This window comes from Syngnathus leptorhynchus, chromosome 7, assembly GCF_054491065.1.
Source record: "Syngnathus leptorhynchus isolate UIUO chromosome 7, UIUO_Slep, whole genome shotgun sequence".
In the NCBI taxonomy this organism is placed as follows: Eukaryota; Metazoa; Chordata; class Actinopteri; order Syngnathiformes; family Syngnathidae; genus Syngnathus; species Syngnathus leptorhynchus.
In genome coordinates this window covers 5,424,462-5,440,887 of record NC_141201.1, presented here as the reverse complement: position 1 = coordinate 5,440,887, position 16,426 = coordinate 5,424,462, and the positions used below count along the sequence as shown (strand labels likewise).

General features: G+C 43.1%; 3 protein-coding genes across 5 annotated transcripts in view; 1 reads left to right on the top strand and 2 right to left on the bottom strand.

Annotated features, from left to right (window-relative positions):
* Positions 1-34: 34 nt before the first annotated feature.
* On the top strand, positions 35-1,699 carry c1qtnf5 (C1q and TNF related 5). The gene is made up of 3 exons (XM_085916540.1): positions 35-62; positions 153-386; positions 977-1,699. Exons 2-3 carry the CDS (start codon positions 164-166, stop codon positions 1,495-1,497), a joined length of 744 nt encoding a protein of 247 aa, XP_085772666.1. The 5' UTR covers positions 35-62; positions 153-163; the 3' UTR covers positions 1,498-1,699.
* Positions 1,700-7,659: 5,960 nt separating this feature from the next.
* rnf26 (ring finger protein 26) lies at positions 7,660-10,533 on the bottom strand. 2 transcript variants are annotated; one of them, XM_085917271.1, is made up of 2 exons: positions 10,301-10,533; positions 7,660-10,039 (listed from the first exon to the last, which is right to left on the bottom strand). In XM_085917271.1, the coding sequence occupies exons 1-2, from the start codon at positions 10,326-10,328 to the stop codon at positions 8,775-8,777; spliced, it is 1,293 nt and encodes a 430-aa protein (XP_085773397.1). In that variant the 5' UTR covers positions 10,329-10,533; the 3' UTR covers positions 7,660-8,774. The 2 variants fall into 2 exon arrangements, with proteins under 2 accessions (XP_085773397.1, XP_085773396.1); XM_085917270.1 differs by having other exon boundaries at positions 7,660-10,175; positions 10,301-10,532.
* A 567-nt stretch (positions 10,534-11,100) lies between these two features.
* Positions 11,101-16,426, bottom strand: part of cbl (Cbl proto-oncogene) — a 42,965-nt gene continuing 37,639 nt past the window's right edge. The window contains exon 24 of one of the 2 annotated variants that reach the window (XR_015066601.1): positions 11,101-12,077. The gene's annotated coding sequence lies outside the window, so the exon portion shown is untranslated. Of the gene's footprint in view, positions 12,078-15,980; positions 16,237-16,426 lie in introns of those variants that run through there. The other variant, XR_015066600.1, reaches the window with a different exon arrangement.

The window sequence follows — 16,426 nt, the reverse complement described above, 5'->3', positions numbered from 1 at the left end:
GACTCTTTTCAGCCACTTCCCGAGTTGGCGTGTGAGCCCTGGAATTAGTCCAAATTTCAAATGTGAGATTTTGAGATTCACTGACCAAGTCGTAGGTTGCTCCTCAGACAGTCTAAACGCTGGAATCTCAGGTCATTTTTCTCTGTGTGCAGGTTGCTCTGCAATGACAACGCTCAAGTCGCTGCTCTTCCTGCTTGTTCTCCAAGTACGTCTCTCTACTCCGTCAGAGGACAATAAGATTCCTCCCAGTCTGTGTACAGGGCACCCTGGCATCCCCGGCTCTCCCGGAGTTCACGGCACCCCCGGTCTGCCCGGGAGAGATGGACGGGACGGAAGAGATTCTGCTCCGGGGGAGAAAGGAGAAAAGGGGGACATGGGAGCTGCAGGTAACAAACTAATTCTTTCACTTAAAACTGTATTTAAAATATGTTTTATATGTTGCTGAGATAATGGCGAGGCAAGTCCACATTTTGTTACCATGACAACTAGGGTGGGAAGTGGCTTTTTCTCAGCAACGGTGCTCAGCAAGTGTGCTGGAAAAAAAACATTTTCACTTGTGGAGGCAGCACTTCATAGACATTACATCACTTGTTGTGTCTGTAGGTATGTCTTTATGCATTATACTGCCCTCTGGTGGTCAATGCACGTACACAACAGAAGGTGCAATACAATTCCCCATTGAGAATTATGATACACAACCTATTTAATTTGTATGTTTTTATCGGTTACAATACAGTCAAGTGCTACTTTTCATATTCCATTTTTTTTTCTTTTTTTATAATAATGGGGGAAGCTGACTTAAGAGTGCTGGTAGGAAAATATCCCTGAGGCCACTACAAATTGCCCAGTGGGCCTCAAATGGCCCAGAGCCTTAGGCCCACACCAAAGTACATCACATAAGATAATTGAACTGCCAGATTTGTTTCAGTTTCAATATGCTTGTGTATTTGATAGTTCCCGCATGCGTACCCCACAGGTGAGATGGGTGACCAAGGCCTGACAGGAGATAAAGGTGACTCTGGACAGCGAGGGCAGAAGGGTGAGGCGGGACAGTGCGCCGTGGCCCCCAAATCAGCCTTCAGTGCCAAAATGTCCGAAGGCCGCGACTTGCCACTCCCAGTGGGCGGTGTGGTGCTCTTCGACAAGATCCTGCTCAACCAGCAGGGCGAGTACAACTCGGAGACGGGCCGCTTCACCTGCAAAGTCCCCGGCGTGTACTACTTTGCCGTCCACGCCACCGTGTACCGCACCAGTTTGCAGTTTGACCTCACGAAAAACGGACACACCGTCGCCTCCTATTTCCAGTTCTTCGGCAACTGGCCCAAACCGGCGTCGTTGTCGGGCGGGTCCCTTATCCACCTGGTTCCCGGGGACCAGGTGTGGATCCAGATGTCTCTGGGGGAATACAATGGATTCTACTCCAGTACCAAGACAGACAGCACTTTCAGCGGCTTCCTGGTGTACTCAGACTGGAAAAACTCTGCGGTGTTTGCATGAGCGCTCATACCTTGCATAGGGAAAGTAACCACACGATGGCCCATTTAAGGTTTTCCTAATAAGGGATATTTGGGATGAGACGTCAATACGTTTTTGTTTTGTAACAACGGGCACATACTAAACTGCATAACTTGACTGCTTTTTCAGCATCTACATTTCTACAGTGGAATGAATCTCTTTAGGGGTGTCAAACTGCCAATTTTGCCACATATTAGGCCCGCGAACACAAATTCTGCATTGACTGGGTCAATACTAAAATTGCCAATTGTCTTCACTAATAAAAAAAAATAAATAGAGACTCTTCTAGCAATTTTTATTATCATTCATCTTTGTAAACATTTGAACAGTTTCTACTAGTCTCTGATTTCAAAACTCAGTTGGTTGTGTACCCTGTACTGTATATAATATAAGAAGACATTTATACATTTGGGTTGACAGTCATAATAACCCTCTGAAGGAAACTATAACTCAATGCCGCCCGCGACTAAAATGAGTTTGACACCCCTGTCTTAGATGGTTGGGCATAATTTGACACTGAACGCCTATCGATACGAGTGCATCGATAATAAGGCTGTGCATCTTTCCGATAAAAGACGATTAGATACGTTTGTCGATACACAATGAGTGATACGATTCAAGGACGACGGTTGATAGCATTACACTCGTATTATTGACCTTGCTCCTTCAGCATTCAACGTGATCCAACTCTAATTCTGACATCAAGCTTTTAGAACGATCCAAATTAAACACAATATTCACGTCAGACAGGAACTGACATAATCAATCATAGATGTGGGGAAGGAAAATTGTTGGAGCATGAAGATGATGAAGTAACAGTCCCAAAAGCATGTGGCACTTCCATCACTCCAATCCAACGCTCCACTGAGTGCATTTGATTCCCCAAAGTAAACACATTCCACTGGAGTCTTCGCAGCCTAATGATTTCACCAAACCCGGCAACATTGTGAGCTGGATGATGTAAGTCACGATGATGTCTTTACTGAGTCTCCACCTTTGTGACAAGATTTTTTGGGAGGCAGCATTTGTTGACTTAATGGGCGAAACACGGACAAGAGCAAACGCCATGGAAAAGCCTTTCCGAGATTCCTCTCACTTGAGGAAATGTGATTTAAGACGCCTGCACACACAACTGAGCTCGAAATAGTTCCACAAAAGCCCCCACCCCCCTTTTATTAGGGTGAAGGGAGAAATGTGGGGAGTTAATCAAACTGAGACTGGCACTAGCCACTGACTTCCATTGGTATGCATCTGCTAAAGTCCTCTTTTGAACTGAACCAAAGCCATTTTTGGAAAATCTATGACATCAGTTTAGATGAATTATGAATGACTGCAAGGGTTACTTAAATTGTGGGAATATTTTCAAACATGGCTAAAACCATGGCAGCAGTCAAATTAAAATAAGTAAAACAAACCAGCAAAATACGGTAAGAAGACTAAATATAATAAATCATATAAAACATGTTAGGTCACCGTGGTGATGGTCATATTGTAAAAACCAAAGCAATAAAAAATACATGATTGAAATAAAAAAAAAATTAATACATTAAAATTAAATATAAAATATTCATGGTAGGTGGCCAGTGTCATAAAATGAAAAGGAATAAATATATATAAAATTTTAAAACCTTAACCTGAAAAATAAGATATAAAAATTTGTAAATAAAAAAATATATAAAAAAAAATAAAAACATGTTGAGTCACCTCTGTAGCGCTGTACTCACATTAAAGAACAAACAATGAATAAAGAGACCAACACAACAGTTGGTATGACTTATGTTATGACAACTTCGTCCAGAAGGAGGCAGTCAGCCTTCACACATTTGCAAACCAACAATCAAAACAATTGAATTAATAAAAAATGCTTTACTTTACAGACATGACAGTCACATTATTGTGCCCCCCATGTACACCATACCATATAATTAATTTCTTTTTCATTAGCTCATAACCACTTTAATCCTTAACTACCTCTACTTTTACAATCCCATCCCTATCCATTCCTACCAGTCTTCAAGCCCACCCATGATTATCCCAGTTTCAACCTCCACAAAGGAGATGTTCTGAACCCGCTCCCCCATCCATTTTTGACTTTTTCCCACAGTGTGCTGTTCAGGGCCCACTGAGGTCAGTAAGTACAGATTGAATCCCGGGAGACGCAAAACATGAAGCTTCCCCCTGCACTGTTAGTAGCATCCTCATTTGGAGCAACATGTAAACACAGCAGAGGCTGTACACAGGCCAGCAGACAAAAATCAAAACAAAAAAAACAAGCCTTGTTTGCAGACCACTGACTGTGTTTACTTAGCGTTTTAGTTCAAAAGCAACTGCTCAACACTGACCTCTGATGTGGTTTTCCTTGAACAAATTTTGATCGTAAATGACATTCTAAAGTCAAAAAGATTGCACGCTGTCATCAGTGAATGGATTCTTCTTTCTGCACAGATGTCTGTCTCCATTTTTAGAACCTGGGAAAGGGAATGGGGTCAGTTGTAAACGAGAAGTCACCAGAGAAATGGGCCCATCTGAACCAGCTGACCCCCCCCCCCCCCACACACACACACACAATTTACTTGTAATATTATTATCATTTAATATTTAATATTTATTATTATTATGACTTTGTGCCCTAAGCGGTACAGAAAATGGATGGATTATTATCATTTTCTTTTAAAATAAACATTTAACAACATGTTAATGCTTGTCTGGTGTTTTATTCCTTGTTTTTATATTCGCCAATTAATACATATGAATCAGTCATTTGGTTAACTGCTTTATATGACAATATGTGTTTCACATATACCTACAAATGTACCTAATAGAGAGTCCGAATGACGTCATATATCCAACAGCCAATCAGAAAGTGGGGGGTTGTTTGGGTGTGGCACTTTTCACTTTCATTTAAATTTTGACCATGATTTTTCCCTAATGAAGTGGCCTGTGATTAGGTACACCTAAAAATGGCGGTGTACCTAATAGAGTGTCCGAGTGACGTCACAGATCAAACAGCCAATCAGAAAGTGGGGGGTTGTTTGGGTGTGGCACTTTTCACTTTCATTTAAATTTTGACCATGATTTTTCCCTAATGAAGTGGCCTGTGAATAGGTACACCTGAAAATGGCGGTGTACCTAATAGAGTGTCCTTGTGACGTCACAGATCAACCAGCCAATCAGAAAGTGGGGGGTTGTTTGGGTGTGGCACTTTTCACTTTCATTTAAATTTTGACCATGATTTTTCCCTAATGAAGTGGCCTGTGATTAGGTACACCTGAAAATGGCGGTGTACCTAATGGAGTGTCCTTGTGACGTCACAGACCAAACAGCCAATCAGAAAGTGGGGGGTTGTTTGGGTGTGGCACTTTTCACTTTCATTTAAGCTTTGACCGTGATTTTTCCCTAATGAAGTGGCCTGTTATTAGAACACCTAAAAATGGCGGTGTACCTAATAGAGTGTCCGAGTGACGTCACAGATCAACCAGCCAATCAGAAAGTGGGGGGTTGTTTGGGTGTGGCACTTTTCACTTTCATTTAAGCTTTGACCGTGATTTTTCCCTAATGAAGTGGCCTGTTATTAGAACACCTAAAAATGGCGATGTACCTAATAGAGTGTCCAAGTGACGTCACAGATCAACCAGCCAATCAGAAAGTGGGGGGTTGTTTGGGTGTGGCACTTTTCACTTTCATTTAAGCTTTGACCGTGATTTTTCCCTAATGAAGTGGCCTGTTATTAGAACACCTAAAAATGGCGATGTACCTAATAGAGTGTCCAAGTGACGTCACAGATCAACCAGCCAATCAGAAAGTGGGGGGTTGTTTGGGTGTGGCACTTTTCACTTTCATTTAAGCTTTGACCGTGATTTTTCCCTAATGAAGTGGCCTGCTATTAGAACACCTAAAAATGGCGATGTACCTAATAGAGTGTCCAAGTGACGTCACAGATCAACCAGCCAATCAGAAAGTGGGGGGTTGTTTGGGTGTGGCACTTTTCACTTTCATTTAAGCTTTGACCGTGATTTTTCCCTAATGAAGTGGCCTGTTATTAGAACGCCTAAAAATGGCGAAGTACCTAATAGAGTGTCCGAGTGACGTCACAGATCAACCAGCCAATCAGAAAGTGGGGGGTTGTTTGGGTGTGGCACTTTTCACTTTCATTTAAGCTTTGACCGTGATTTTTTCCCTAATGAAGTGGCCTGTTATTAGAACACCTAAAAATGGCGGTGTACCTAATAGAGTGTCCAAGTGACGTCACAGATCAACCAGCCAATCAGAAAGTGGGGGGTTGTTTGGGTGTGGCACTTTTCACTTTCATTTAAGCTTTGACCGTGATTTTTCCCTAATGAAGTGGCCTGTTATTAGAACACCTAAAAATGGCGGTGTACCTAATAGAGTGTCCAAGTGACGTCACAAATCAACCAGCCAATCAGAAAGTGGGGGGTTGTTTGGGTGTGGCACTTTTCACTTTCATTTAAGCTTTGACCGTGATTTTTCCCTAATGAAGTGGCCTGTTATTAGAACACCTAAAACTGGCGATGTACCTAATAGAGTGTCCAAGTGACGTCACAGATCAACCAGCCAATCAGAAAGTGGGGGGTTGTTTGGGTGTGGCACTTTTCACTTTCATTTAAGCTTTGACCGTGATTTTTCCCTAATGAAGTGGCCTGCTATTAGAACACCTAAAAATGGCGGTGTACCTAATAGAGTGTCCAAGTGACGTCACAGATCAAACAGCCAATCAGAAAGTGGGGGGTTGTTTGGGTGTGGCACTTTTCACTTTCATTTAAGCTTTGACCGTGATTTTTCCCTAATGAAGTGGCCTGTTATTAGAACACCTAAAAATGGCGATGTTCCTAATAGAGTGTCCGAGTGACGTCACAGATCAACCAGCCAATCAGAAAGTGGGGGGTTGTTTGGGTGTGGCACTTTTCACTTTCATTTAAGCTTTGACCGTGATTTTTTCCCTAATGAAGTGGCCTGTTATTAGAACACCTAAAAATGGCGGTGTACCTAATAGAGTGTCCAAGTGACGTCACAGATCAACCAGCCAATCAGAAAGTGGGGGGTTGTTTGGGTGTGGCACTTTTCACTTTCATTTAAGCTTTGACCGTGATTTTTCCCTAATGAAGTGGCCTGTTATTAGAACACCTAAAAATGGCGGTGTACCTAATAGAGTGTCCAAGTGACGTCACAAATCAACCAGCCAATCAGAAAGTGGGGGGTTGTTTGGGTGTGGCACTTTTCACTTTCATTTAAGCTTTGACCGTGATTTTTCCCTAATGAAGTGGCCTGTTATTAGAACACCTAAAAATGGCGATGTACCTAATAGAGTGTCCAAGTGACGTCACAGATCAACCAGCCAATCAGAAAGTGGGGGGTTGTTTGGGTGTGGCACTTTTCACTTTCATTTAAGCTTTGACCGTGATTTTTCCCTAATGAAGTGGCCTGCTATTAGAACACCTAAAAATGGCGGTGTACCTAATAGAGTGTCCGAGTGACGTCACAGATCAAACAGCCAATCAGAAAGTGGGGGGTTGTTTGGGTGTGGCACTTTTCACTTTCATTTAAGCTTTGACCGTGATTTTTCCCTAATGAAGTGGCCTGTTATTAGAACACCTAAAAATGGCGATGTACCTAGTAGAGTGTCCAAGTGACGTCACAGATCAACCAGCCAATCAGAAAGTGGGGGTGAGGGTGGGTGTGGCACTTTTCACTTTCACGTAAGCTTTTTCCCTAATGAAGTGGCCTGTGATTAGGTACACCTCATTTACACTTCAATAGGTACACTACACGAAGTTAAAAAAAGAATAAATAAATAAATAAGTATAGCAAGATTTGGACTGGAATGCACATCACTACTAAATAAAAGTGCAGACAGCGGCTCGGTGTTGGGTCGAAATAACCGACTGGTTAATAAAACGGGCTCTTACTCGGAAAGTCCTTGGTTCGATCACAGGTCTGAGCATGAATACCCGTAGAGTCTTGGAATCTCCTCGAATCATTTTTGTTTTGTCAACTCAAAAATGCCTGTTATTTAAACTCATCAAAATCTTTTTTTTAAAACTCAGATTGTTTGAAAAATTCGAGTACCAAGTGGACTATTTAGATAAATAAATGGAAAATAATTTGCAAAATGGTGACAAATTATTTGCTGCTGTTTTATTATGAAAAGACTCAATTCTCCATCTCAGTTGAGTTACATTCAAGTCTGCAAATCACATTGTCTCAATTCTTTCACACTGAACACTTGCTCCTTTGCTGCATTTGTAGGAATGACATACTCCGACTGCCTTTTACAAATACCTGAGGAGGATGTAGCTAATATATTCTTGAGTGTCACTCACAAAGCAAGCAAAAAAAAAAAAAAAGTTATCCAACATTGGAAATACAATTCAAAAGGTTGATAGCACTTTGTACATACCAACAACACAATGGATTCTCTGAGCATTGTAAACTGATTCGACACCAAACTTAAAAAACAACTGGCATTGTGGATTGTGTTAAAAAAAAAAAAAAAAGGCAAATAAGAAAGGAGGAAAAAAAAAAAGCAAAAATACAAATCAATTCATTCCATGGCAAATATCAGGTTAAGTGGTAGAAAACAAAATAATCATTATTTAAATAAAGTAAATTATTTTGGATCTGAGAAAATCTAGCCACGATTGTTAAACAAATTAAAGGCTTGACAATGTTACAATGAGGCTGACAAAAGCACCACTTTTGTTCTCTTTCCACATACATCCATGCAGTATACATACATATTATTGGCAAATTATTTTCTGTTTTATTTCTTTTCTAAATGCTTCTTCTTTAACACCCCAAACCAAATGTCCATCATCACTTTTTTGCACAAATTGTTTTCATTCAAGCCTGCCCCACAGTCCGAATCAACTTAACAGTCAGCCATTTTCACTTGCTTGTGTACACATTTTCTGTTCTCGCTCCCGAGCATCAACGAGAACAAAAAGCAGCAACCTTTTTAACACAAGATCCAGGAAGTTTATGAATGTGAGCACTCAGAAAACACAAGTATGGCGGAGAACATTTATACGTCAAAACTGAAGCAGACGCAATTCACACTGTGACAGAAGAATTCAATTTTGTTACAGTCGGCATATAGGATGTTATATCATTTCTTCAATCCCACTATGCAATATGGAAAAGGACTTTAAGTGGCTATTTCTGGGTCACAGTGACACTCGAGTCGATCCTTGTTCAGGGAGAAAAAGGACCTTTTTAGTGGTGGTGGAAATGTAGAAAGGCCTTCAAAGGTACACCTCGATGGTGTCGAAAATAATACGGCGACACAGCGGGCAGTTGTGCTGGTAGAAGGGCTGCTGCAGAAGGATGTCGGTGCAGCCTCGACACAAGCACAGGTGCCTGCAGGGCAGCAGCACCACCGTCTTGGCGCAGTCGTGGCAGATGACGCACATCTTGCGGTGCTCCTGCTCGTTCAGCAGCGTCAGCAGGTTCTCCGCCGGGGGGCGCCACAGCTGCTCCGCCTTCAGAGGTCTCGCCTCGCTGGATGACGCCGATGCCGGACGCTCCTCTTGGTGGTCCCCCGCCCTGCCGTCGGGTGGGTCCCGCCTGATCTCCTCGCCGTCTGGATCGCCGCCCGTTCGGTTCTCCCTGTGGAGCTGCGTCCTCAGCGCCAGGCTCAACTGGCTGCTGTGGCGAGACAACTGTCGCCAGATTCTTCTCTCCAGCAGGTACAGTTGAAGCAACACCCGGCGTAGGTGTCGCATGACGCCTCGTAATAAACGTAGAGCTGAATGGAGCGCCGTGGAAAGTCTCTGCGTTGCCGGGAAGGCGTTGACACATGCCGCGATTCTTTGCGAGGCCTGCGCCGTGACTTCTGGGTTAAGGTAGGCTGTTGTTGCCAGCGCTATGCCGACGGTGAGCGCCAGACCGTACGTGTTGAGTATGAAGATGCTGATAAAGATGTGGACCAGTGAAGCCAGAAAGTCTAAAGCCAGCTTGAAGGGTGACCACAGGAAGGCGGACGTGCCGATCAGGCTGCTGTAGAGGAAGGTGAGGAAAGTCAGCGTGAGTTCCAGCGCCATCTGCAGCGGGCTGGAAACAGTCTGCCACACGCTGAGCACGGCCGAGTACACGTTGAGGGCGGCGATGAAGGCGTAGTTGACCCCCGTGTTGACCAGATAGACCAGGAGGCTGAGCACGATGCCGCAAGCCTCCAGCAGCGACAGCAACCCCCGACACAGTTGCTCCTTGCCGCGGAGCAGCACGTGCGTCAACAGGTAGCCCACCATCTTCAAGCTCTCTAGAAGTCCCTCCAGAGACAGCATGAGGCGGCCCAGCACGGCCGTCGCGCCTTGGGCGATGTGGGACGCTGCATCCGCCGTGGAGAGCAAGCAGAGAAGTCCCAAGTTGCCAAGCTCCAGGATGGAGTACACGAACAATGTAGGTAGGTTGATTATAAAGTGATACACTGCCAGGACAGTGCGGACTACTGTGTGGACGAGGAGGAAATTGACGTCCAGCAATAAACAGACTGCATCGAGACATTTTCCTACAGTGGAAATGACAATGTTTACTGGTCCCATGGCACTGTGCTCTCAGTGTGTCCGCACGTCAAAGTCCATGTTTGCTTGCATGCTCAGTTATATCGCATTTAAAGCATCACGTGCTCCTTTTGTTGCAACATCCTTTAAAAAGGAGAAGAGAATTATTTTACTTTCCCATTTTCTCCTGAAGCAACGAGGTGCTGACGACGAAGGTACAACCGGATGTTTACTCTCGAATATGAACGGAAGACTTCCGCCGTACTTACGTGGTTCGTTCGTTTTCTTTGCTTTCATTTGTGAACTGCAACGCGATCAGTTAATGTATATTTCTCATTGATGAGTTGAATTAGATCATAGGAAGGATCATTAGAGAACGGCAGAGGAAATGTTCACTGTTTGCTTCAACACGCCTTCTGTCGTTGCGGAGCGCGCCATATTTGTTTTGGTCACGTCCTCTTGCTACTTTCGTGACGTCATTCTGCGCCTGCGCAATATCCGCTCTGCCCTCCGTGGAAAGCATTTTTAATTCAATGGAGGATATGCACGTGACGTCACAGACCGGCCGACGGTTTGTTTGGGTTTTAACAAAACGTCTCGTTTGAATTTCCGACTGGCTGCAAAAAATAGCAAACATACTCCAGCACCAACCCTAGCCCTAACCCCTAACGCACCAACCCTAACCCCAACCCTAATTTAGTACTAACCCTAGCCCTAACCCAAACTCCAGCACCAACCCTAACCCGAGCTCTAACCCTAACCCCAACCCCTAACCTAAGACTAACTCCAACCCTAACCCCTAGCTCTACACTAGCTCTAGGTCTAACACTAGCCCTAGCTCCAACCCTAGCCCTAACTCCTAAACCTAGCTCCAACCCTAACATTTTTCCATAATAGAATATATTTTGGTCCCACTGGGATTCGAACCCGGGCCGCTGGGGTGAGAGTCCAGAGAACTAACCTCAACACTAAGGAACTTTCAGTTGAAAAACTTGGAAACACTATATGGTTTAATGGAGCAGCTAGTGAATAGATTTTTTTTTTTTTTCATTTGATTTATTTCAGCATGTACATCATCAGAAGAACGATAAATCAAAATATTGTAACACAAGCAAGACATTAAGAAAATCATCAAAATGATCTTGTCTTTTTTGAATATCATTTTGAGTTAAATTTCATATGTAAATTGGATATCATGGAGGAAAAAGAATATCAATTTTTGAGGGTGCTCAAAAGCTACTTGTTATTTTAAATCAACTATAGGAAACACTATTTTAAATATATATTTAATATTTCAAATATAGGAATAATATTGTTCATGGATTTTTTTTCACATTTCATGGGGGAGCGAGGACAGAAGCTTTCCTCCATTTACTGGACTCTACTGTATCAACACACAATGTTGTATCTGTATTTGTCAGGATGTGTTTTTCCTTGTCATACTACATATGCAATATTTTCCTGCTGTTATTCTTCACTGATTTCCACCAACCTGTTAATCTTAATATCATCTGTATTTCCTTCTTCACCTTAATCTGCCTCATCCTCCCTGTCTGAGCTGTTCCGTAATGAAGCTTTGTTTTCTTTTCAGAGGTGGCTGGCGGTGGTGTTGTTCTGTTCCAAACCGTCGGACACATGACGAATGACATTTATTTCAGCATCTAATGCCACCACAGGGGATACGCTACAAGCGTCTATAAAAGGTACTTTTCTCTTGACCATGAAGCTTCTTGCTCCTTTTATGGTAGCAAACACTATCAGGTCGACGTTAGCCAAACAGCCAGTCAGCTTCCTGTGTTTGTTTTGTGCAAGTTCAAATTGCTCCTTTCCAAATGAACACTTATCAGATGGTTTGCTGCTTCTGTGGGGATTTCTAAAGTGTTTTTTATAGGCCAATGAAGTATCGGGTATCAGGTGCCCCCACTTTGACTGACTCTTTGGTGAAAAAGGATGGAAGTTAGGTGCATGTACACACACACACTGTGAAGTGAAGGCTTGATCAGCAGACTTTCCAGCTGATCGGACATTTGGCGCATCCTGCAAGCCCTGTACAGAAGAATTCGTGGTTAGAAAAACAACAAGCCACCCCCAAAAAAGGGTAAAAGACTCATCCAGTAGGGACAGGATGAAACCCAGCAACCTTGATGTTTTTCCTTCAAAGAGCCTCCACGGACGACAACAATGACGTAGCAGCGATTGGGCGTCTCACCCTAGCGGGTCATTTCCCCCTTTTAGAAGACAGGAAGTGTGTGACCTGCTCTTCCTCATCTTTTGTCTGCTCAAGCACCCGAGGAATTCCAAGAACTCCTTACTACTTGACCCTAACCTTCAGTGTGAAGAACTTTAGTGATGAATTTCTAAAGCTCTTGTTTTTTATGAACAAGGGTACAAACATTTCATTTTGTAAGACATATGAAAAATGGATGGCATGTATTGAATTCAAGCACAAGCAGAGCCAGGGTGGGACCTCATATTCCATCCTGATTGCCCTGATTGGATCTTTGTGTCTGAATGGGTAAACTGGGGACAAACTGGGGACAAAATGGGGGAAGAAAGGAAGAGCTATTTGCTCCTAGTTTTTCTGCCGTGACTCAAATGATGAATATGAATACCATGACTAAAACAGTAGGAGGAATTCCTTTCCTTTGATCGGCCTTTCTCAGGACCTTGAGCACGTCACCCGAGCATCTGCAGGATGTTGCTGCGACTTCCTACTTGGATTTTTGCTACTCTGTTTCTGTCCAGTCAGATTACATTGTGTCATGTATCCAATAATAAACTAGTTTAGCTTGAATGATGGTCGTCGGGTTTCGTGTAACTCAAAGTTCTGTTTTTTCTTTTCTTCCCAGAAATCAAAAATCCCCACGTATACTGCATTAAAGCATATTTTCTCCACATAAAGATATCAGTGGGGCAATTATGAAGACTAACTCCGCCCACTCGGCGTAATCATCATGGCTAAGGAACGTTCACATCTTGTCAAAGTGTCTCTTTGTCACATTCTTCGTTGCCCTGACAGCATTTTGCAGAAATGCTAATTCCTCTCCCACTCGGCGATAACTGGAAGCCCCCCCCCCCCCCCCCTCGTCATCGTCGGGCAGGAGCGGAGCAGGCACAATAGGCGTCTCTCATGATGGGTGGACAACGCCCAGAAAAGACGCCCTCTCAAGACTGGCCTCAATGGCTCGGAAAGAATGACTACTTTTCCTCGCCTTCCTTCCTCAGTCACATGGGGCGCTATACATAAACACCAACATAAGTGAGGACAGCAGGCGAGATAAATACACCTTCAAAACAGATGGGACAGAAATAACCCAATTTGGCGTTAATTTGATTCCAATTATAAAGTCGAAAATGGAGTCAGTGCCACTCGGGTCTATTTGAAATGACCCATTGGTCTTGGCTTACATGAAATAAAAATATATTTCGAATCAATCAAACTGTACGGATGGATGCAGGGACAGACGGACTTTTACTTTCTTCCTCCTTTTTCCTCTTCTGCCTTTCTTTCTTTCCTTTTCCTTCTTATCTCTTTTTCCTTCAATCTTTCTTCCTGTTTTTCTTCCTCTTGACCCTTTTCTTTTTTCTTCCCTTATCCCCCTTCTTTCTATATTTCATTCTTCCATCTTTTATCTTTCCTTCCTATTCAAAAAAAGGCAAAAAACACTATTTTAACTTAATGAGTGCGTTTTTCCCCTTTGTTTTACTTCCATCTTTATTCCTTCCTTCCTTCTTTATATTAGAGGACAATATCACAAGGATGATATTTAACAGAACACACTTGGGCCGTCATGCAGGAAGTCCTGTCCTTTGTTATACATTGTCATTTATTCTCTAATGCGGGGAAAGAAAAGACACTTTGTGACTTCAGGCTCTGTCTGACTTCAGCTTTTTGCATAAACAGAACTGCTGCTTCGCTACAGATTGCATTTAGGCATAAAAAGATTTGCTGAGGGAGAGGTTCTCCTCCAACATGCGCTTGTTCTGTTTTGGCCTGGGAACCTTGTTGAGGAGGGGGCCGGCCTTTTCCTGCTTCTGTTTTCTCCATTCAAGCCCCCATGACATCAACCCACCCGCCCTGTAAATTCCCACATGCCCTTTCCAGGATGTATCATATTAAATTTAGCCCAAAGGCGACACTCTTTTTGCATGTCATGCTTAAGGAATTTTTAGAGGCTTCTCTCAAATCATTTTCCCCAAGCGGGCTATTTTTTTTTTACGCGGGGTCATTGTCGCATTGCGTGTGCCACACCTTAACTCCAAGGCAGCTCATTATTTATTGACCTTGGTTGAACAGTGCAGTTGTGTCAAGAAGCGTGTGTAGCACAGCAAGACGATCCACAAATGACAATTGTTCCCTTCGTTTCCGTTAAGATGGAATGTTTCAGTTTCCTTTACAATACAAAGCGCAGCTATCACAGGTGGCTCAGACGACGATGACGTCTTATCGGTATCGGCCTCATATTTCCATCAAAACACAAAAGGACATTGTCTGTATCTCCATGAGCTGCTTCTCGCCGATAATTTTTATGAGGGGAAACATGAATCACGTTAAAAAAAACTGAAAGCAGTGTTTGACATTTTTTCAGTGCTCTGTTATGCTAAAATCGGAATCATTCATTTTGCAATTTAATGGTTATTCCGAATTAAAATTTGATGCTTATAAAAATTGAGGCGGCACAAACTCTGTCGCGTTTGCCCGCCCCCGCACGAGCGAGACAAACAAAAGTCAGCCAATAAATGTCATTTGTGTGGACTGACCAGACAAAGCATAGATTATGTGTCCTATTGCAGGGTCGCCACATCACACATGCCACACAGGCCAGATTAGGCTGGACTCTATTTTGGTGATGGGTGCGATCCAACCAATTTGAGCATTTGTCCTCAAGTGAAGGGTGAAGGCATGCATAGTGCCATGTTGTTGGCACCCACAAAATCTCCCTGGGCTGCTCTCTCATGAACTCTTGTTTGCGTTGCTAACAAATCAAAACAAATACAGTACAGGAATAGAGCAAACAAATCGGATTTGTTGATATGAAAACAAATATTGGTGTAACACAACCCTTTGGACAAAGTGGACTTTCTAGAATCGAATTAGGTGTATAATGCGTCATTATTTAGTCTCATGCAGGCACTGGAAAAGCTAGCATTTTTTTCCTTGGGGTGGGATGTGAGGGGGGCAAGGATATCTCAGGGGGTCCGCAAAATGAAATATTTTTTTTTAGAAACCCTAAAAATGTTCCCTATGGAGGATAGGTGGAAATGTAGAAAAATAAAATGTTGGAAAAAATCAGAAAATAGCCTCAAGTCAATTATCTGAATTTTTTGGGGGAGGCAGTGCCCCCGCAGCTCTTCCCTCTAGCTCCGCCAGTGCGAGCAGGTATTAGAGTATTTACAAGTGTGGAAAGTGTCCAAACACAAAAGAGCTGCCTCTCCTCTATCCCTTTTGGAAGCAAGAGTGATCATCAGCGTAGAACGCCTTCGGAATTACAGTAACTTTGATATGCCTGGCTGCTCTATGTGGAGTCGTGCCAGTCCGCTTGGCAGCCACATGTGTCAGATGCAGTGTTCCAGCACTAAAGGTCAGAGATCAACATGCACCACACATCTTAGCATTCTTTCATCTGCGTCCAAGTGCACCGACTGGGAAATTTCACACGATATTAAACAAAGTCACGAAAGGACGACTTCGGTGCCCAGATTGTGTGACTTTACGACAGATTGTATGCAAGTGATGTTGCCGCTCGTGACTGCGCCGTTCTTTTGGCTTTCAAACCGTGAAATGTTTAAGATGCAGGAAGCAGTTTTGATTTTAGTTCTGGACCAACCATCACTATGGACAGAGTCTACAAAGCAAAGTATTGGACAAATTAACCAACTATGCACCATGCCACTGTCTGAGAATGTGTTTTGTAATATCAAACGGGGTCATGTGTTCGGCACTCTTACTCTATTACATGTTTGGCAAACTGCACACATATTCCGTCAGCGAAAGCCAAGACCGTGTTCACTCGGACTGTTTACCTGCAGGGAGACTAGTAGAGAGTGAGAGAGAGAGAGAAAGAGAGAGAGGGGCGGGAAAGAGCAAGAGAGGTCAGCAGCATCACATACTGTACTGTAAATGATATGATGTCTTCTGGCAGGTGTTTTAACATACTTTGGACCACTTTATTCCCTGCCATGGAGCCATATTAAGATCGCTATTCTGCATGGAGACGGAGTATAAAGTTAAGTTTACAACAAGCAGAATTGATTTTTTGTTAATATGAAATTATTTTGAACGCATGCGGTAGCAATTATGCTGCAGGGCAGGCTGATCAGATTTTCTGTCATATTTGATTGCAACTACCACCATCATAAATTTATAAATATACAGAAACTCACCCGGACTTGCA

Excerpts from the sequence above, each read along its gene's own strand:
- c1qtnf5 (XM_085916540.1), top strand. The coding sequence starts at position 164 with ATGACAACGCTCAAGTCGCTGCTCTTCCTGCTTGTTCTCCAAGTACGT. Across the intron at positions 387-976 it reads GGGGGACATGGGAGCTGCAG|GTGAGATGGGTGACCAAGGC; the intron begins GTAACAAACTAA and ends CGTACCCCACAG.
- rnf26 (XM_085917270.1), bottom strand. The coding sequence starts at position 10,073 with ATGGGACCAGTAAACATTGTCATTTCCACTGTAGGAAAATGTCTCGAT.